The sequence below is a fragment of the Tachypleus tridentatus genome, chromosome 8, assembly GCF_004210375.1.
Source record: "Tachypleus tridentatus isolate NWPU-2018 chromosome 8, ASM421037v1, whole genome shotgun sequence".
NCBI classification, from domain to species: Eukaryota; Metazoa; Arthropoda; class Merostomata; order Xiphosura; family Limulidae; genus Tachypleus; species Tachypleus tridentatus.
The window spans coordinates 147526756-147550003 of NC_134832.1; the positions used below are offsets into that span (position 1 = coordinate 147526756).

Genomic DNA, 23248 nt, shown 5'->3' on the forward strand with positions numbered 1-23248 from the left:
AGAGGATGCACAGTTTATGAACTTTATCAAATGTCTTTTGAATATCTAAGTATACCAAGTTCACACATTTTCCATCATCTGCATAAGTAACATACTTGAAAAAGATAATGGATTAGTAAGACAGGATCAGGTTATCTTTGGATTATGAATTTTGGCATTTATTATTTTTACAGAATAAATTTGTGAAGCTTTTCTGTGAAATGCTTAAAAATCTTTCCTTTACTGAAGTACTTAACATCAAATCAAGCTATCCACTTAACTAATTCACTACAGCTGGGATAGTAGTTTCCAGCCCCAGTGAAAGGGTTAATTAAAAAACAGGCTTTAAATAAGTACAACTAATTAACTCTACTTTTATTACATTCCTATTTATTATAATATTAAAATTAGAATGCATTGCTTAATCAATTAGGTTTCCACACTGTTAATGTTATTTCTTGTCATTTCAAAGATAACTTTAGAAGTAGAAGTAACATTATTATTTATTCAAAACTGACCTTTGTCCATTTACCTACCAAACATGAAAGAGAAAGGACTACGTATCACACATTTGAGTTTTTTAAAAAATCTTGTTTTGCACTTTATTAGTTTTAATTTATCAGCAGTTTACTTGATTAATATTCACTTGATAATATATCAGTGTCTTTGCTTGATTAATAATCACGTGATAATTTATCAGCAGTTTACTTGATTAATATTCACGTGATAATTTATCAGTGTCTTTACTTGATTAATATTCACATGATAATTTATCAGTATCTTTACTTGATTAATATTCATGTGATAATTTATCAGCAGTTTACTTGTTTAATATTCACGTGATAATTTATCAGTATCTTTACTTGATTAATATTCACATGATAATTTATCAGTGTCTTTACTTGATTAATATTCACGTGTTAATTTATCAGTATCTTTACTTGATTAATATTCATGTGATAATTTATCAGTGTATTTACTTGATTAATATTCACATGATAATTTATCAGTGTCTTTACTTGATTAATATTCACGTGATAATTTATCAGTATCTTTACTTGATTAATATTCATGTGATAATTTATCAGTGTATTTACTTGATTAATAATCATGTGATAATTTATCAGTGTCTTTACTAGATTAATATTCACATGATAATTTATCAGCAGTTTACTTGATTAATATTCACATGATAATTTATCAGCAGTTTACTTGTTTAATATTCACGTGATAATTTACCAGTGTCTTTACTTGATTAATATTCATGTGATAACTTATCAGCAGTTTACTTGATTAATATTCACGTGATAATTTATCAGTATCTTTACTTGATTAATATTCATGTGATAATTTATCAGCAGTTTACTTGTTTAATATTCACGTGATAATTTATCAGTATCTTTACTTGATTAATATTCACATGATAATTTATCAGTGTCTTTACTTGATTAATATTCACGTGATAATTTATCAGTATCTTTACTTGATTAATATTCATGTGATAATTTATCAGTGTATTTACTTGATTAATAATCATGTGATAATTTATCAGCAGTTTACTTGTTTAATATTCACGTGATAATTTATCAGCATGTTTACTTGATTAATATTCACATGGTAATTAATAAGAATGTTAAAAAAAATCTATACACACACGATTTTTGTTACAATTTTTTTGCTTATTGGTTTCTGGTGCTTGACCAGCTTTTGGCATTCAAACTGTAATTTTTAAACTATTATACAGCATGTATAAACAGTGTTTTGAAGAAACTCTTGTGACATCAACCAACCTAGTTGATGAGTTCTGGTATTGTGTGAGAAACCTATTGGGTGTGACTCATGAGAGCCCAAGAATAAATCTGAAGTGCTATTTTTATACACCTTTGATTCTGTATGTTGCAGACAAATTAAGAGGATGTGAAAAAAAACACATTTATAGTCAATGCAAGTTTTCTCACAGATTTTATCACTTTATTTAATTGTACTCTGAATCCTAACAGTGATATATTTAAAGTAACACAATATTAATTTTGTGTACATAGTATGTGTCAGCTGTTGATACAGTCTCAAAATTTTATCAAAGAACATTGCTTAATTTATGATTTAAAATATTTGTTGTTATAAGGGGATTTAGATAAGGGAATATTATCCCCATTTGTACATAGTTTAATGTTTTGGTCAAAGCTGTGCATGAGACATTTTTGTGTGGAAAGTTTTAGTTATGAAACTAATACTGATTCTTAATTTTTAGGTAATTTTATTGAAATGAATTAGGGTTTATGATTACTAAATAATGGTGAGGTAATATATTTATTTTATAATTAATTGTTCTATATTTTAGTTATTTCAATATCATAACTAAACATAAAAAATTAAAAAAGAACTTAGCATACTTGCTAGTTATATCTTTAATACATTATATCTGGATGTATGCATAGCTATTAAATGTAAAAAATAAGGACAGTGATAAAAAATACATTTATACATACTAAAGAAAGTGTATACTATTTCTGACTTAAAAAAAGTGTTGTTGAAAGTTTCCTGACAAAGTTAAGATTAAATCCATGTTTGTTTGAATATAACCAGGGTTTCAGTTATTGGCAAGAAATTTCAAGATGTGGTGGATGCTAAAGAAAAATGGTATGGGACTGAATACAAGCTGGAGAGAATTACACCAGAACAGATAAAGGTAATGTATTGTTTTTAGCACTAATATATTTATCCATAGCCTGGTTTAAATTGTCTGTATTACTAGAAATACCACTAGAACATAATGCATCATTCTTTCCTTCAAACTTTTGCTTTAAGAATTCATTGGTACATTTTCATTAAATTCTAAAGGTAACCATTACAAGTTGATAAAGAAAAATAATGAAAAAAAAAAATTCTATCACCTATTTTATTTTTAAAATGGTTACTGAATTCAGTTAAAAAGACATGTTAAATATACATTTAATTAACTTATGTTGTTATTTTCATAAAAACTGAGTACTTGAAAATGTTATTAGCAAAGTAGAATTGCATGAATATAAAGAATATAACAGAAGTATTATTTTGTCTGAATCACCCATGGCCAGAAGAATGAGCTGATATTTTATATTTTTAAAGAGATTACTTTAAAATTAATTCTGAATTCGTTAAGGCTCCTTTAGTCTTAACGTTTTACTGAGGTGCTTGCAAAGGTGTTGGTGAAGGATTGTTGACTTGAAAGGTTGTTCTGTGTGGAGAGAAAAGTAAGTCAACACCTTGATGGTTTTACAATTCATAATGATTGTCTGTCAATAACATTGATTGGTTACATATAACGTATTGGGCATCTTTCCACAATGTATGACAGTTTGAATACAGTGATTACATGCTAGTGAATTAAGCAGTGTAGTACAGCTAGACAGTTAGCAACCTTATTAATATTACACAAAATTTATTGGTTTTAAAGAATCTGCATCATCATTGTTCTGGTTTTTTAGTGTTCAGTTGTTTAGCATTGCTGAAACTGTTTTTGTTTTTCAGAAAAATGCTCATTGTTCATTAATTATTTTAATTATATCAGAAAAAAAACCCTCTGGTTTTACCTGACATGTTAAGATCTAACAAGAAACTTAATGCACTCCAGAATCTGTTGCTGCTAGTGGCACAGTTTTGGTATAAAGCTTTAATTCTGGTTGAAATTACACATTCTTAAGTTTGTTTTTTTGTTTTCAAAAGGTTTTTGTGTTTTAATTTTGTTTAAAATTGTATATCTTTTTTCAATTTTGAATAACTGTTGTTTTCTTATATAAGAACAATGTAAGTTTTTGATAAAACTATACCTATCAATCAACTGTTTTTATGGTATGTAAGAGGACCAATCCCCCTTTATTTTTACTTTACAGGAATGGGAGAATGCAGGCTACAACAAAATGTTTCAGTTGCCTCCAAAAAATCAGTACATACCATCAAACTTTGATCTTGTTCCAAGACAAACTGAAGTGAGAATGCAAGCATTTATTAATATTAAGACAAATTTTTAATACTGTGGGAGAAGTATGTTGGTGAAGATAGTAATTAATGTAATATTTTCATATTTAGGTCACGCATGGGTCCTTTAAACTTTTGTATTGTAAGGCTAATTCAATGATTAGGAAAGAACAGCTTGATCATAAAAATTGGTATTTTGTGTTACCTCTATTTTAATTTTCTTTTATTGTGGAAGAGGAGTTGCTATAAGCAATTAGATGAAAATGAAGTTGGTAATTTTGATTATCATGTATAGAAAAACACAGTGTAGTGTAGTTTATATTACAATATCTTAATCTTGCTTTATATGGAAATGTTTATTTAATCTAATTGGATAAATCTTACTTTTCAATTAAATGTTTATATAATCTAGTTGAATATGTAGAAAAAAATTAAAGTATATTAAAACTGCTTATTTATGTAATGTTTGGTATTTACAGGTGTAGATGGACTTTTGTATTATCCATACTTAATAATACAGGCACTCAGTGTAGTATAATGTTAGTAAACAATAATAGGATAAATTATTGGTTTTATGTATATAGCTATATATTAGTTATTGCCTGTATTACTGTGTAGGGTAATGCAAGTTCCATCCATACTATCTTGTTTGCATTACTTTTGCTCCTGTGCTTAAACTCTTTAAAGGAACATCAAATTTCTGTAAGAAAGCTAGCTTTAGGTGTTGATGATTACTTCAGATATACAATACAACTATGATGTTTTTAAAATTACTGCTAGTTATTAGTAGTACTTATAAAAATGTATGCTCTGTTTTAAACTGTGTTGTCTTAATAATAATAATAATAATGAGATTGGATGACACCATTGTTTGAATTTTCAGTTATGTAATAAAAAATAAACATAAGAAAGAAGAACAAGAGATTCAAACATTTTACTACAATATTTACAGAACTTGTGACTCAGTCATTACATAGATATTGTTCTAAAAAGAAATACTGTACAGTATTATAAAGTTTGGATGATGTATTGATATTTAGATTACCAATCAGAGTCATCTCTGCATGTGATAGTTTACACATTTTGATGATGTAAGCTTTAGTTTTATTACAGCTTTGCTTATAAACCTTTATAAGTATCAGTAAAATATCTAACAGTGTTGATGATTATATATCTTTTACAGTTTGGAAACCTTCCTCAAATTATTAAGGTAAGTTTGTTGGTTTTTCTTCCAAAAATGTCTTCTTATGATTGAGAGCCATTAATACACTTTGTGATTAAACAATAAACTAAGTATAAGAATATGAACTAAAAGGCAATATACGAATTAGTGATAATAATTCTATATAACAAACAGAGGAGAAACACTAAATGAAATAAATCAATATGTCAGTTTTGTTTTGACTGTGATTATTTACAGTAGATGTCTGTGATATGTTAGCAATAAATTTCAACAATAAACAGATGGTACACAGTCCACTTGTTTTAAAATAATATATGTTCAAAAAATTTCAACCGGATGCACAAAATTTATTACACTGTTGTTTACCACAGTTGTGTCTGGAGCTTTATGTAATTCTCCTTTTCACCAAAAGTCTACACATTCTGGTTCAATTAATTTAAAACCAAACTGACAAGACAAATTATTCCTTCTTCTCTCTGTTATCACAATACTATAAGTGATACATTCATTTGTATTACCTTGTGTTTTACAACAGGTGTATCCAAAGTTGTACCAGGAACAAAACAATTTTTTTAAATGCTGAGTAGTGTCAAACTATTTATGTGAGTGAAGGTAAGTAACTAATAGATGATTTTCAGTTTAGAAGTGAAAGTTTCATTTTCTTTGTTTCAGAACACTCCAATGTTCCAGGTTTGGTTCAAGCAGGATAATGAATTCCTTCTTCCTAAAGCTTATCTTATTTTTAAGTTTATAAGGTAATAGTCTATGTTTTACCATAAATAAAATGCTTGTTTAATCAATAAACAGTTCCATCTTGTATAAACCTTGGATGCAATTTTCTTATTCTACTAATTTAACTACTTCCTGTATGATTGAACAAATGAATTTTTTAACCAAATATATGATTACTAATGCAACATTGCAGTATTTAATTGTACTATCATGCAAGATCTGGTATTATGTGATACTGTCCTTTAAGAGGTTTGGTATCATTAACAGATAAAATCTGAAATCATATGTTACTGTCATGCAAGAATATGTTAATAACACTGAATTGTTTGTTTTGCAACTGTATTTCTGTTTCATAAATCTTATTTTGTAGTTAATTATTATGTTGAATACATTATTTTATACTCTAGTTAAAACTTCCATATTGTGTCTTGTTTTGTTTTCATTTAAACAAGTGTATCCAGTTTGTGCATAACAAAACCATAAAATTATTAATTTTATGTTGTGTTACAAATGTGAATTAGCTTTTAAGAAATAAATGTAAAGGTATTTATGTTGTTTTCAACTATTTGAAGATTATAAGAGTTATCAATTGTGTGAATCTATTATTTTTAAAATACAGTAAGTGATCATTTTCAACTTATTACTGATAAATTCGTTAATGTTTCTTCTGATCAGTCCACTAGTTTCATTGGATCCCCTTCGTGAAAATGCCACCTACTTGTTTGTGCAGCTCTTTGAAGATGCTTTGAGTGAGTACGCCTTTGCAGCTTGTATGGCAGGTCTCACTTATGAACTATGTGATACTGAGTACGGCATAAATGTAAGTTCACAACTCATGCCTTTGTTGTTGTTTTTATTACAGTACTTATATGTGTGTGCTGTAGTTTCTCACTGTTTTTATATTACCTTTCACACCATTTAATTTTTGTTTTTATCATTATTTATTTTCTACAGACTGCGCTCAGCAGCTGATAGATGGCAAGGATTTTGCAGTACTTTATCCATCATGGGATAAAACAATTGAAATTATGATGTCAGTGATACCCTTTGATTGAAAGTTGTGCAAATTTACCATGTGATCTGAAGTGCAAACATTTATCAGTTAAACTTTGCCATATATGTGTGTGTATAGTGTTCTTATGTAGTCTAGTCTTAGTTCTTGTTATCAAATAAGTTAGGTAGTTTAGATTGAGCTCCAAATTGTTTATGAACTGTGTTAAGATCTTTCAGAAGACAGGTGTTTCAAACATATGAAGAGCCACCAGAGAAAAAAGAAACCAGCTAATATCAACAAATAACCTATAAGTTTCTTAAAGTGTTATTAGCAGAATGTCAATTATTTTCAAACTAGTATTGTTACAGTTGTTTCTATCAACTTAATATGTCCTAGAAACCACTCTTAAAGAGGTGGAGTTGAAGGTGTCCTGTGCCCTTATTGACACCAAATTTAAGCTTGCGATATTGGTGTTAAGTTACTCTTGTATCAACTTTTAACAGTCAAACTCATAACATTAATAGTTTCTACAAACTGAGAGGGTAGCTGAGAATTGGGAAAGATATATTAGCTGAAAGTGAATTGCAAAATATACCTTTATGTTTTCAGAGCAAATCAGTGATGTCGAGAAAACCCACTTGTAGAGACATATATATGTAAAAACGGCTCGTTTGGGTTGAGAAAATATTTTACATAGAGGAGCGAACAATGATGACCGAAGAAGGTCGAAACGTTGTTTGCTCATCTACGTAAAATATTTTCTCAACCCAAATGAGCCGTTTTTACATATATATATTTTTAGAGCAAAGTATATTCACTACTTTATGGAGCTCACTCAGTTTTGATTCACAAGAACAGTGCATTTAGGTCATTGAAATATCTGTATATGGCATTCTGCTGATGTTATTGCTGAGGTGCCTAGAACACTAAGTTAATTTAATATTTTGTGTTCATAAGCTCATTTGTATTTGAGATTTTCAAATAATAAACATGTGTCATCTGAAGGAGTAACAAGTGTTCAGAGTTGTGTCAGGTGTTACATATGCAGTGAAGGTTAAGGTGACTGGAGATAAATGTAGAAAGTTTGGTATATTTGTGTATTGAAGAGAGAAAAAAACATTTATATCCTTCACACGCACTTCATATTTACTGAAGACTCCTGCTGACAGTTACATGTTTTCTTGTGGGTACTCCTCCAGTTCCCAGTCTAGATGTGGACTGTGTGGCACTTGATGGAGGACTTATTCAAGGCTCTACTGAAAGTTGCATTTGTTTTTGTTGGTGCTTTACCAGTTCCCAGTCTGATGGATGTGGACTGTGTGGTGCTTGATGGAGGACTTATTCAAGGCTCTACTGAAAGTTGCATTTGTTTTTGTTGGTGCTTTACCAGTTCCCAGTCTGATGGATGTGGACTGTGTGGCACTTGATGGAGGACTTATTCAAGGCTCTACTGAAAGTTGCATTTGTTCTTGTTGGTGCTCCACCAGTTGCATCTGTGATGTGTAATAACAGCTTTCATTTAGTTTCCATTTTCTTAGTAATTTTTCCACCAGAGAAGAAGGTCCAGATGTTGGAGTTGAACAACATCTTGACTCCCAGCTTTCCTGAGATGTCCAGAGTTGCAGCAAACTTAAAGTTTTTCTCAACTTATCTGGGCATAAATATGACATTACTTTAGATTATTAAACTTGTCAGTAGATGAGAATAAAGGACCAAAGAATCTCAAAATGGCTGTAAATGTTCATGTTCCAGAAAACTGGATAAGCTCGAGAAAGTTAAAAAGCCAGAATACGTCATTAAGATGATGTCAACAGAAGGTTAATGTGCTCCATTGCTGTTTTAGATTATACTCACCACCAGATGTCCTTCAACATTTAAATGTGTAAATTTTATGTATTTACTGATTTGCCTGTGAGTTTTAGTGAACTTTCACATTCAGTATATTCATTTTGTGTTTTGCATCTTAAGCTGCCAAATTACTGTAATTTAATATAATAACATATATTTCTAGATATTTTTGCATGTAACTAAAAATACGTATTTTTTATCATTTTCATTTCTATTTTTTAATGTAATGTACATATTTTTAATGTATTTAATTAGTATCATTAATTTTGTGTTTTACTACATATTTGACTTGTTTTTGTTTTTTCTTAAAGTTATGTTTTAAACTTTAAAAGGTTTTATTATTATGTTTTTTTATTGCTTGTTAATTTTTATCTGATGAATTGCATTAGTTTGGTTAAACTTTTATTTTCATTCATTGATTTAACTTTCTAGTTAATTTGTTTATTTTCTACCAAATGAAAATGTTATTTGTGATTTAACATGTTATTAATTCATTCAATCAAAATACAAGGCCAAAATAACATACATGTGATGAAGTAGAAAGGGTAATTGTATCTTAAGTAAAGTTATTTTTATTTTTGTTTGTGATAGATAGATGAATATGGAAGATTTTTGCCATTGTAGATGTGTAACAAACTGTGTTGTACGTTTTATTAACTCAACTGTTTCTCAGAGTGTAAAATATTTTATTACACATTTTATTTACTTGGTTTTTAATGACAAGAAACCCATTTTGGGTCATCTGAAGATGAAGATGACAAAGGAAGGTTGAAATGTTGTTTTCTTCTTTATTAGTAAAAGTGTTAATATCTATACCAGCTGTTCTGAGATACATATATACTCAATTGTTTCAAAAAGTGTAAAATGTTGAATTACATGGTTTATTGACTCAGTTGTTTCAAAAAGTAAAACATGTTTTATTACATGGTTTATTGCCTCAGTTGTTTCTCAACTTTTATTTTCCTTCTTCTAGCTGTATATTTATGGGTATAATGATAAGCAACATATTTTGTTGAAAAAAATCCTGGAAGTGATGACACATTTTAAGGTTGATCCAAAACGTTTCCAGATTCAGAAAGAAATGGTATGAAAGATTGTCATTTTGGTACAATAAGACATTGCTTTTGATTTCAGATATTTTTATGACACTCTTAGTTATTTCATTATAAAACTGAAATAAAAAATAATTTTAGTTAGTAAAGAGCCATATACACCATTGTGCAAATTAATTGAAACATTTGGTCATTTTACAATATTTTCAGCATGGCGGCCGGTGTAGGCTTGCTTGACCTGCTGATTTCCTTTAATAGTCATTTTGTCACACAGACGGCGTCATTAGCTGTGTTTTGCAGTACGGTTGATCAATTTTTGGGATATATGACGAAATTTTGAGGAATATTACGTCATTCGAAATTGCGTTAGAAAGGCAAGGAAACCAGTCAAAAAACAACTTCTTACCAACTCAATGAAGAAAAACGGTATCAATGGGGTCTAAAATACAATAACTGGATGCAAGAACAATGAAGGAAGGTGTTATTCAGTGACGAGACTCATTTCTTCGTATAGGGTCAAAGAAGTCTGCATGTTTGCAGATCTCCAGGTGAGAAACTTCGAGAATCTCATATCAATCAGTTCGTAAAACATCCCTTGAAGAAGATGTTTTGGGGCTTTTTCAGCTACTATGGCATCAGAGGCTTACATATAGTAGAAGGTATGATGCAAGGACCACAGTACATCGAAGTTTTGCAGAGTAGAGTCGTTCCAGTATTGAGAAAGAGATTTCCAGATGGATATGGCATTTTTCAGCAAGATCTGGCTCCGTGCCACACATCGAAACTTGTGAAGAATTTTATGACTACAATGCGAATAAAGGTGATGGACTGGCCTGGGAACTCTCCATATTAAATCCTATTGAAAATCTTTGGGCGATTTGTAAAGAAAGACGTCAGGGAAAAGACTGTACTACAAAAGATAAGCTAATTGAGGGGTGATACCGTGATCCAAAAATTAGTAAAGATTGCAGTCAACTCGTGGACTCGATGCCAAAGCGGATTAATGATCTTCTGAAAAATAAAGGCCGTCATATCATGTATTCTCAGCCTGGCATGGCCAAGCGCGTAAGGCATGCGACTCGTAATTCGAGGGTCGCGGGTTCGTGCCCGCGTGGCGCCAAACATGCTCGCCCTCCCAGCCGTGGGGGCGTTATAATGTGACGGTCAATCCCACTATTCGTTGGTAAAAGAGTAGCCTAAGAGTTGGCGGTGGGTGGTGATGACTAGCTGCTTTCCCTCTAGTCTTACACTGCTAAATTAGGGACGGCTCGGTGCAGTGGGCTAACAACCTACTCACTTAAATACTTGTTGGAGAATCCGCAAGCGATTGCGGCCCTATGTTCCTTGATGGAATCTAATGGTGATAACTAACTAACTAACTATCACATATTAATTTATTAGTAATTTTTGGATTCTCAGAAATAAAATGCAAAAAAAATTGAAAAAATCGTAATTTTCCGTCTTGTTTCAATTAATTTGGATAAGGGTGTAAGTTGATGAATTTAGTACTGAATAATATTCTTAAAAATTTTCTGATACTGTCTTCTTCCACTATATAGAGTTTTTTTAAAAGATATGGTTATATATATATTTGCACATTAAAAAATGGCTGCAGAACACACTTTAAATCTTATTTTTTAAGTTTATTCTATAAGGTCACAAATTTAAGGCTTTTTTGTTTGTTTTTTCTTATAGACAAAGCGGGGTGTTAGAGTAATGGAAATTAAAGAAAGTTTTTTCATGCTACATAGAATTCTTTAAAAGGCAATTGTCTCTTTATTACTAAGTCTTATTTAGCTTTGAAGATGATAAGTATACTTCTGTTAGAAATTTATCTTGATGTCAGTATTTATATATATTCTGTAAAATATATATTGTAATCTAATAGCTTTTACTTTCTTAGTATATTCAGGATTTGAAAAACTTTTCAGCAAGGCCGTTGTATAAACAAACCAGCTATTACATTTCAGAGCTACTGTGTGAAAAGTCCTGGACTATAGAAGAAGTTTTAGGAGCTTTTGATGGTATTTTGAGATTTCTTTATTGTTTTTTTTTGTAAATAGAGGTGGAAATGAGGACTAGTGTTTATAAAACTACATTTTAAAGTACTGATGAAATTTGAAAAACTTCAGTTATTTCTATATGAAAATGAAGATCAGAATATTTTTATTGAAAGTAATGTTATGTACCTTTGTTCACTGGTACATTAAATTAATTTATATCTGATGAATTAATAATACTTATTCATTATAATAAAGCACTGAGATAAAATGGAGAAAAATTGAAACACGGTGATGAGGAACTTGCTCACTTTGTAAGAAAAAAATGGTAGCCACTTTAAGAAGTGTTAAGAAGGATCTTGACAACAACCATTTGTTTTTTGTCAGTTTCAGTAAAACATCGAAATCATAAACTTGTATTATTGTGGTCTTTTGTTTTGACACATCATTTTTTTTTGTGTGTGGAAGAGTTTGTCTATTTGTTTGTGTCAGGTCTTTGCAAAATGCTACACAAGGGCTATCTGCACGTGGCCTTTCATAGTTTTTAACTGGCTAACTATTGAGAATACAGTTAGTCAACAGCACCAACACCTGGGCTGCCCTCATTTGATTAAGTAGTGGGGTTTGAGTTGCACTTTTGTTATATTCCTTTGGTTAAAAAGTTTTTTTTTTTTTTTTTTTTTGCAGAAACAGGTAATAGGTACATTAAATACTAAGCTACATCTGTGTGAAGAGAGACATGGTAACATAACTGAAGAAGTATAATTTCCATTTGTTTTCCTTCAATTTTTAAAATTCTATGTTTCAGAAGTTTTGTGTGAAATCTTTCAAAAATCAGTTAAAATTATTAATGTTTTCTTGTAGCACTTGGTGTTCTTTTAAATGTTAAACTGTTGAATTTTTATTTTTGTCTGATGTGAATATCTAGAAGGTTCAAACAGATGTTTTAAAAATAGTCAAATAATAAAACAGCTTGAATCCAAATGATGAAGATATAATAATACAAATTAACTTTATTGTAATACAGATTTAACACCACAAAAAGTTGAAGAACAAATTCATCACATACTTTCTCATGTTCACATTGAAGCACTGATGTATGGAAATTTGACAAAGGAGGTAAGTATTATATTACTATGTCTGATCTCCATTTTAACGTTTTATTTAAGTCTTGTATTAAAAACTATCCTATACAACACATCACTCAAACATGTTGATAACTTATGTATATATATTTCATTATTGTTGTTTGAGTTAATAATGAAATATTTTAGCCCTAAAAGATTAATTTTTAATTTTACTTTTTATTGTGATTCTTGAATAATGAGCATTGAAGTAATTATTTCTGGTAATTCCAGAAATAATTTGTGATTAGTGTCGTCCAAATTCTTTTAAATGTCAGACAACGTGGTGGTTTTTGATATGAGTATGAAGTCAGGATAAGTTTGTGTAAAATAAGTGTATAAATCTGTAGTATTTAATTTTTACAACTCATCTGTTTATCTGTGACTCAAGAGGAAGAGAGAGACATATTTATTGTTTTTTGGAACTTAATTTGTAGTTACAACACTTATAAAAACTATGTTTGAAATTTCCAAAGAGTGCATTCACAATAAAACAGTAATTTTCTATACTGTGCAAAGTGATGTTACATGAACACTTTGGATCACTCTAGCATTCTTGAAAATACCAAACATGTTAGTTGACAACTACCTTGACTATATGTTTCTCTGCCACTTTTTCAGATTTAACTTCTTTCTATAATTGTACTGTATGTACAGATTATTTAAATATTTGTTTTGTTTTTATAGCATGCATTGGAGTTGATTAATATAATTGAGGAAAGGATTAAAGAAACTGTCAACTGGCAGCCTCTTCTGCCAAGTCAGCTGGTTTTGAATCGACAGTATAAGCTTACAGAGGGTAAAACTTTAGTGACTATAATTTTCATAATACCATTAACTGGCTATATAATTACTGTATGATATTAGCTATTGTTCATTTCCTTGTACCTAGTTATTTGATTTAGCATTGAATAGTTTTGAAATATTTTCTGTGTTATAATGATATATCGTAAGGGTGCCAGCAAAAATTCTGAAGCCCCATAGATATTGGGTTTCAAAAGTTTTGAATAGTTTGAATAGTATATTTGATTTTTATGACATATGAGATTTTGTTTTATCATCAGATTTGGTTGTATTGTTATCATTTGTTTTAATTGTAGTTTGACTAATCACTGAATGCAAATCCATAAGGTATGCTTTTTTTCTGGTTGTTGATAAATACTGGTTGTTTCTTATTCATTCTGATTAATTATAATAGCATAATAATCTGAACATGCAACCCTTTTAGAAGTTTCAAACCTGAAATCAAGATTACCAGTAGTGATTGTTTAATGACAATTACAATGTTATTAAAGCACATAGATTCAAGAAGTCTTGATAGAAATGAAATAGAAAAACTGTATACCGAGTGTTTTTAAAAGGTGCACCATTTTTTCTTCAGTTTGCCTCTGAAGAAGAAAGAAAGGTCCACCTTTCAAAAGCACTCAGGTTATAAGGTTTCGATTTTATGCCTGGTGACAAGATATCTCTAAATTAGTTTCCATTGTTTATAATTTAAGTTTCAAATAATCATTTGATTACAGGATTTTTAAATATCATTTCAAATATTTTGTGCTTTTGCTAGTTTCTAATCTTAAAGCTGGTTTTGAATTTTCTTTTTCCTGGAGATAAAAATCCTACAAACATGTATGCTGTGTTACAGTACTTTCACTTCATTATTTGTTGATTTTTTAACCCAAGTATCATATATCAGAACTTAAATTTATTTTGCTTTATTAGTATTGTGATTAACTGAGAGTTTGTTACTGTCAGTGCCATAGCAAAAACAAATGGTATTTTGGAGCAAAACCAATATAAACCATCCTCTCACTTTGTGCACTGTTCTTAAATAAGAAATTGACTCATCTATGGACACTTCAAGCAGTCTACTTCTCCTTACTGCAATGCTGTTCATTTATAATTTCTTTTATTCACATATAGAAATATACTTTAAGCTTTTAATATGTGTATAACGTTGGTTTCAAAGTTCTTTTATGTTAAAATCATAACAGTAATTAAATGTAATTACGTGATGCGTGTAAACAGTGTGTTAGGTTTGCTAGAATGATAGAGAGAGAAAATTTAGTTTGAAGTTTTTCAGTATATTTTTGTTAGACAATAAAGTTGAAAAGAATTTCATATAGTGTAAAGTTTATTAAAGATATACAACCATACTTAGTGTTTTGGCTCTAATAATACAATATATTTAAGTATAAAGAAATAGGTGTTGTATAGTAAGTTTATTTTTGTTTTATGCATACTATTGGGAAGAAACTTTGATAGTGTAGAATTTGGTTTGTAATCTTATTTATATAATTTTACAGGTAACCACTTTATATTTGAGAAAAAGAACAGTATTCATCGTACTTCATGCATTGAAACCTACTTCCAGTGTAGTTTACAAGAAACAGAACAAAATATGCTACTTCATCTTCTTTGCCAAATTTTTGAGGAGCCATGTTTTAGTATTCTAAGGACACAAGAACAATTAGGTATTCATTTGTTGAAATAATATATATATGTATGTAGTTAATAAGGCAACAGAGGAATTGGGAATTTAGTTACTGAAATAATATATGAGTACTTTTATTAGTAAGTTAAACAAATGGTTGAGCTTTCAGTTATTTAAATAACGTATAACACAATTTTAAAGGACAACAAGGGCTCTTTTCATTCATCTAGACTGTACTGTTTTTCACTAAAGTAAACTAAACCAAAAAGAAATGAAAAATAATACCTCAAAGCCAGCCTCTATTATTCAAATACTTATCAAGTTTTCCCTTAAATTAACTGCATTCACAACATCATAATGCAAGCTGTTGTAGAAGTAACCACCCTGTTAGAAAAACAAAGCTGTCTTAGCTGAAGATGAATTTTCCCTGTCAAAATTTATATTTGTGTCTCCTATTCTTAACATTAAATATAAATCAACACTATCAATGTCATTAACAGTCTCAAACAACTGAATTAAAATGCCTAACATGTCTAGACATCTTAATCTATCCTCATGTAATAACATATCTTAGAACTTTAATATTTCTGTAGGTACAACCTACAATTAGAAGGAACACGTTGCTTGGATGGCTTAATAACATGATTATGGTTATTCTCATCATAATTATATTCGTGATTCAAATTCTGAAATTCCACATGTCCCTGTGTTATTATAATTAAGAACCATTTGACATTTATTTAACCAAATCACAAAATGCTAGATGTATTTTTGCAAGTTTGGAATGGGAAGTTTCCTCCTCACAGCCAATAATATAAACAACCTGTTGAGTATTCCTTCATTTGTGTCATTGATGTGAAACAAAAAGAGCAAAAATATATATGTAAAAACTGCTCGTTTGGGTTGAGAAAATATTTTACGTAGAGGAGCGAACAACGTTTCGACCTTCTTCAGTGAACCTGACGATGACCAAACGAGCCATTTTTACATATATATTTTTCTCTACGAGTGGGTTTTCTCAACATTACTGAAAAAGAGCAAAAGTCTTAACATTGAGCCATGAGGTATCCCATTCCGATATTGATTAAACTTGACAGAACTTCATGTATGACCCCCCTTTTTTCCCCATCTAACCAGTTTTCTATCCAATGAGCCTATACGTCTATTGCAAGGTTTACAAAGTTAATTAACTTATGAGAAAAACTAATTTGAACAGAATTTATAAATGTCAACATATGTGAAAAGGCTTATGTTGGATACTAAAATAAATAGAAGAACAAACTGTTTGACAGACATTGGATGAAACATGCTCACATATAGACTGTTGAAATCATTTGTTTAATGGGAGTTAAGAGATGAGAACTGAAAGTTTTAAGTTTCACAGCTAAGCCTAATTAACATAAGCTAGATTCAATAATTAAATCCTCAGATTTCCATTTAAGTCTTTTCAGGGCTTAATTTTGCTGTAAGATTATTGTTTTAAAGCTAATTGATTTAAAATGTACCTTTTATTATATTTCATAAACTTTTTTTAAATTAGTTGATCCTGTTTTAAGAAATCAGAATTGTGTCGAAGTTTTTTTATTGGTAAATCTGAAATTTTTTGTCATTTAATACCTTAATTCCATCAAGTTTGGAGTTAGCTGGTATTTTTATAAACTGAGAATTTTTACACCTAGAGAACTGACCTCTTGTCAGCAATTATATAGGATGAACATGTTTGATGCTTTTGACCTGCAAATTTCAAGTTGAGTACTTTAACCACTATGCCATGCCAGGTCCACAAACTGAGATAGTTATTATTAATTTAGAATTTGTAGTCTTATCTAAAATAGTGCAGTCATGCACTTGTTTGTGTAATTTATGAAAAAAAAATAATTTTGCTATTTTTAGCTATTACTTAAGTAGGTCTATACAAAATTGCAAACAAAGATTACGTTATTAAGTTTATTTTGATGTTTTTATAATTAAGTAGGTACAATAAAATCTTTATTTCTGTATTACTTTAGGATATATTGTTTTCAGTGGTGTAAGAAAATCTCCTAATGAACAAGGACTGAGAGTCCTGGTCCAGTCAGACAGAAGTCCATCCTATGTAGACACTAGAGTCGAAGCATTTCTTGCTCACATGGAGGTAGGACAGTTGAACTCATTTTGCTAAATATTCAAACTATTTTTTTACTATAGACTTTTAATTTCTGTGCTGTTTAGCTAATTTTTATTATTTTTCCATATTTAGCTTATTAATACATAATAAAATTTGAAATAATTGAATATTTTTCTGGGTTTAAACATAGCCATGTTGCTCTGTTTTTACTGGAATTTTTTATCCAAGCATTTAGTTCTTTATTGTAGATATATAATCATAAATATTAGGAAGTTGTTTTTGTGTTCAAGTTTTTACCACAGAAAATCTCATAAGTTTATTTCATGTTAATGACATATACTTTTCCTTTGGGTACATTTGGTTGAGTGTTGTTTGTGCTAGTTTTTGTAAAATCCTGGTTTCTATGTTGTATCAAAGAAAACAAATATATGAGTAAATATATTGTATTTTTCATTAAACTGCAGACATTAAAAAGATAGAAATAAGTGTTACCAGTTTTCACTTGATAATTAATAGAAAATTTTACTCAGTGAAAAGGACAGCACTGATTAGTAAACCACTTATAGTATTGTTTTAACTGTCAAACTTGTTGTTCACTGTGAAGTTTATGAATGTAGAGACAAACAGTGCTCTCAGTCACACAAGTATTATGCATACACAACATACCTCACTCTCATGTGTACATTTCACAGTTATAGATTTTCTTACTGTCACTCAAGTTCTTTTTGGAACATGTTAAATCTGGCCATCTTTGAAAATGGAACAATTTTCCAGAAAGTCTATTTATTGTAGTTTTATTAGATGTACAATGTTGTAATATTTCACATGATCTTGACTTGTGATTGGTGTGATTATTACTTGGAAAATTTATTTATGTAATAACATAGAAATATTTGATAATATTTGCTAATTTTTTCATTATTGAACCTTCAGTTATTAACATAATGAAGTGTTTTCAAGAACGTGATATGTGTACGTCTAATGTCAAAAACATTATTTCAGGAGAAAAGTTTATTTTATTTTAAGTTTGTGTATGTACTTTTGATAACTAAGTTTATAAATTTCTTCTTGCTAGAATTACTTAAGTCAAATGACTGATGAAGAATTAAAGGCCCATAAGGATTCTGTTACTGTCGTTTGTTTAGAAAAACCTAAAAACATGTCCGAACAGTCGGATAGATATTGGGATGAAATTTCGTCACAGCAGTATAACTTTTACAGAGGTGAGACTATGCATTATTTGTGGTTAATTACTTATAAGTGTTTACACAGAGATATGCATACATATGTACATAAAGAGAGTTCGTTTGTTTGCTTTGTGTGTGTCAGAAATAAGATGATTTTTAATTGTGATGTAAATTAAACAATCTTTTTTGTTTGTTTCAAATTTCATGTAAAGCCATATTTGAGGGCTATCTGTTCTAGTCATTCCTAATTTAACAGTGATAGACTAGAAGGAAGGCAGCTAGTAAACCCCATCCACTACCAAATCTTAGGCTACTCTCTTATCAATAAAAGTTGGTTGACTGTCACGTTATAAGGCTCCCACAGCTGAAATTACAAGCATGTTTGGTAACAGAGATTTGAATCCATTACCCACATATTTTGAGTACAGGATTATAACCACCAAGACCTTTCCAGGTCCCATTGAACAGTCACCTAAAATCAGTGTTGGTCATAATAGTAACAATGAACATTGAAATTACATACATTTTAATTAAGATATATTTAAACACATCTCTTACTCAAAATAATGCACAAAAAATTAATGGGAGAAATGAGAAAAATACTGAAATATTACTCCAGTAAAGATTCACATAGAGGCAAATGTTATTTTAAAGATAAAGAGTTCGAGGAACCCTGGTGACAGAACTTGGCATTTAGTGAATAGAAAAGCCAAATTGTACTGTATACTCTTTTTCAAGTATAAAACAGTAACTAAATAATCATATTTTATTAAAGTAAAACATTAAATAATGATTTAGAATTAAAATTCTAGTTTGAGAAGGAAAACATAGGATGATGTAAATGTAAAAACACAGGGTGATGTAAATGTAAAAACACAGGGTGATGTAAATGTAAAAACATAGGATGATGTAAGTGTAAAAAACATAGGATGATGTAAGTGTAAAAACACAGGATGATGTAAGTGTCATTTTGTTGATAATTTGTTTTCAATGCAGTGTTTTTCCTACTTGTTTTAATGCAGTGTTTTTTCTTCTTGTGTGTTTTAATGCAGTGTTTTTTCCTACTTGTTTTCAATGCAGTGTTTTTCCTACTTGTTTGTTTTTTAATGCAGTATTTTTTTCGTACTTGTTTTTTAATGCAGTGTTTTTTCCTACTTGTTTGTTTTTAATGCAGTGTTTTTCCCACTTTACTTTAATGTTTTTTTCTTTGTTTTAATGCAGTGTTTTTTCTACTTTTTTAATGTTTTTTTTTAATGCAGTGTTTTTCCCACTTGTTTTAATGCAGTGTTTTTCCTACTTGTTTTTAATGCAGTGTTTTTTCCTACTTGTTTTTAATGCAGTGGTTTTTTACTTGTTTTTAATGCAGTGTTTTTTTTCCTACTTGTTTTTAATGTTTCAACAGACACAACAGACATTGGAAGATTGTTTTTGTAATTAAGTTCTAAATAAAATTAGGAAATTTCTGTTTCATGCTGAAGTTTTTTGAGAGAAACATCAATTTATGTAAGAAAGCTGACTTTGAGGGGACAATAGTGATATCTTTTCACTATAATTATGATCTTTGTTTTGAATTACTACTAGTTATTAATAATACTCTGTCAACTCAGTGAAACTAGTTGACACTGTTGTTTTAGTTTATCAGTTATCATGTAATGAAAAAGGCAGGAGAAAGAACAATAAATTCAAACATTCTTACTATATTATTTACAGACATTTCCAGAACTTGTGACTCAGTCATTACATAAATACTGTTATAAAAGGAAACAATGTTTTTGAACAGTCTAGCCATCTGTTGTACATTAGCCTGATATACTAAAATAGTCAATAGAAATGTGATATTGCTGCTCACTAGTGTTCATATAAAAATTCTTTTGATGTGTAAATAAGCTGTGTATCATAACTTAGAAACTCTATAGAAGAAACTTTCATATGAGTTGACTTTACAATTTCTTCCAGAAAATATTGAAGGAGCATGTCTAAATACATTGACCCGAGAAGACATCCTCAACTTTTTTAAGGTTTGTTGAATTAAATGTTATTTTAATTATTTATGTATCATAATTATACAGTCAGCAGTCTTCAACATTATACCTATGTTGTTTTCATTTGTATTTTACTCATTAGTGGGAAGTTTGTCAATTGAACTATAGATCAAAATTCGTATTTATTTATTTTTAATCTTGAACAGTATTGTCATTTAAAATTTTTGGTATGTTTTTCTTGAAACAAATCAGTGCAGTTCATGGAAAGAATGTCACCAAGGCTGCTAGTTTAATACTTCTAAATTCATTGTTTCTTTCTCATTGTTGGTTAGTTCATTGCTGTGAATTCAGTGAAGAAAGAGAAATATGAATTTAATAGGTAAATAACTGGTGAGTTTGATAGGCTTTAATTGTTTGTCAGTGTACAAAAAATTATTTTGTTCATTGAGTTTGATAGGCTTTAATTGTTTGTCAGTGTACAAAAATTTATTTTGTACATTGAGTTTGATGGGCTTTAATTGTTTGTCAGTGTACAAAAATTTATTTTGTACATTAAGTTTGATAGGCTTTAATTGTTTGTCAGTGTACAAAGAAATATTTTGTTCATTGAGTTTGATAGGCTTTAATTGTTTGTCAGTGTACAAAAATTTATTTTGTACATTGAGTTTGATAGGCTTTAATTGTTTGTCAGTGTACAAAAATTTATTTTGTACATTGAGTTTGATAGGCTTTAATTGTTTGTCAGTGTACAAAAATTTATTTTGTTCATTGAGTTTGATAGGCTTTAATTGTTTGTCAGTGTACAAAAATTTATTTTGTTTATTGAGTTTGATAGGCTTTAATTGTTTGTCAGTGTACAAAAATTTATTTTGTACATTGAGTTTGATAGGCTTTAATTGTTTGTCAGTGTACAAAAATTTATTTTGTCCATTTGATACATAGTCATACAGTAAAGTCTAGTTGTGTTGATTTAACATATTTACTTTCATTGTTGAAACTGATGCCTTAATATTTTTTTTAATTAACAGGTTTAGAAATTAGTAGCATTCTAATTCACCCATTTAATCCATCATGAAGGATGGTGCAAGAACTGACCAATTTTACACTGATAATTTCAGATAGAGGTTTTCATGATATCTAAAAAAATCTTTAAAAAATATACGTGTAGAAATTAATTAAATGTTTGATGGTTATATCAATTAAATACGTTTATCGGTGCATGTGTGTTTGTCTGACATATTTAATAAAGTGTGTTACACAAATTTTAACATTATTTCAATTCTGTGAATAGTTTATTGACATTTTCTCTGGAATGGTTAACATCTTCTAGGAGAAAATAGCTTACAACTCGCCACGCCGCAGGAAGCTGTCTGTTTACATTATATCAACGGCTGATGGCAGAGCTGGTTCTATAACTCCTGTAGCACAACCACCTTGTGTAGTTTCTGATAAGTTCCTACCTTCACCTTCAGTTCTCCATGTAAGTTTAAAAACTACATTTTTTCTCAGGAAAAATTTATTTAATCAAAATAATAACTTTTACTTTTCTTTACAATTACAAATTTACAAATATAATGGTCTGTAATTCTCTTACTGAATAACAGTTCTTGATTGTTGTCTTTATTATTTTTCTCTCTCTTTGTAGGTTTAATGATAGTTATTGATTGCTGTCTTTATTAGTTTTCTCTCTCTTTGTAGGTTTAATGATAGTTCTTGATTGCTGTCTTTATTAGTTTTCTCTCTCTTTGTAGGTTTAATGATAGTTCTTGATAGTAGGTTTATTGATAGTTCTTGATTGCTGTCTTTATTAGTTTTCTCTCTCTTTGTAGGTTTAATGATAGTTATTGATTGCTGTCTTTATTAGTTTTCTCTCTAGGTTTAATGTAGGTTTAATGATAGTTCTTGATTGCTGTCTTTATTAGTTTTCTCTCTCTTTGTAGGTTTAATGATAGTTCTTGATTGCTGTCTTTATTAGTTTTGATTGCTCTCTCTCTTTTGTAGGTTTAATGATAGTTCTTGATTGCTGTCTTTATTAGTTTTCTCTCTCTTTGTAGGTTTAATGATAGTTCTTGATTGCTGTCTTTATTAGTTTTCTCTCTCTTTGTAGGTTTAATGATAGTTCTTGATTGCTGTCTTTATTAGTTTTCTCTCTCTTTTGTAGGTTTAATGATAGTTCTTGATTGCTGTCTTTATTAGTTTTCTTCTCTTGTAGGTTTAATGATAGTTCTTGATTGCTGTCTTTATTACTTTTCTTTCTCTTTGTAAGTTTAATGATAGTTCTTGATTGCTGTCTATATTAGTTTCCTCTCTCTTTCTAGGTTTAATGGTAGCTCTTGATTGCTGTCTATATTAGTTTTCTCTCTCTTTGTAGGTTTAATGGTAGTTCTTGATTGCTGTCTTTATTAGTTTTCTCTCTCTTTGTAGGTTTAATGATAGTTCTTGATTGCTGTCTTTATTAGTTTTCTCTCTCTTTGTAGGTTTAATGATAGTTCTTGATTGCTGTCTTTATTAGTTTTCTCTCTCTTTGTAGGTTTAATGATAGTTCTTGATTGCTGTCTTTATTAGTTTTCTCTCTTTTTGTAGGTTTAATGATAGTTCTTGATTGCTGTCTTTATTAGTTTTCTCTCTCTTTGTAGGTTTAATGATAGTTCTTGATTGCTGTCTTTATTAGT

General features: G+C 29.5%; 1 protein-coding gene across 1 annotated transcript in view; it reads left to right on the forward strand.

The window, feature by feature from the left end:
* The window catches only part of LOC143223713 (insulin-degrading enzyme-like), a 73513-nt gene that overhangs the window by 47936 nt on the left and 2329 nt on the right, over window positions 1-23248 (forward strand). The window contains exons 14-27 of the mRNA XM_076452033.1: window positions 2566-2668; window positions 3852-3947; window positions 5120-5146; window positions 5792-5874; window positions 6527-6671; window positions 9667-9777; window positions 11649-11769; window positions 12773-12864; window positions 13557-13668; window positions 15173-15340; window positions 17310-17434; window positions 18483-18630; window positions 20551-20612; window positions 21907-22056. Coding sequence (XP_076308148.1) covers window positions 2566-2668; window positions 3852-3947; window positions 5120-5146; window positions 5792-5874; window positions 6527-6671; window positions 9667-9777; window positions 11649-11769; window positions 12773-12864; window positions 13557-13668; window positions 15173-15340; window positions 17310-17434; window positions 18483-18630; window positions 20551-20612; window positions 21907-22056 — 1543 coding nt within the window. The remainder of the gene's footprint in view (window positions 1-2565; window positions 2669-3851; window positions 3948-5119; window positions 5147-5791; window positions 5875-6526; window positions 6672-9666; window positions 9778-11648; window positions 11770-12772; window positions 12865-13556; window positions 13669-15172; window positions 15341-17309; window positions 17435-18482; window positions 18631-20550; window positions 20613-21906; window positions 22057-23248) is intronic.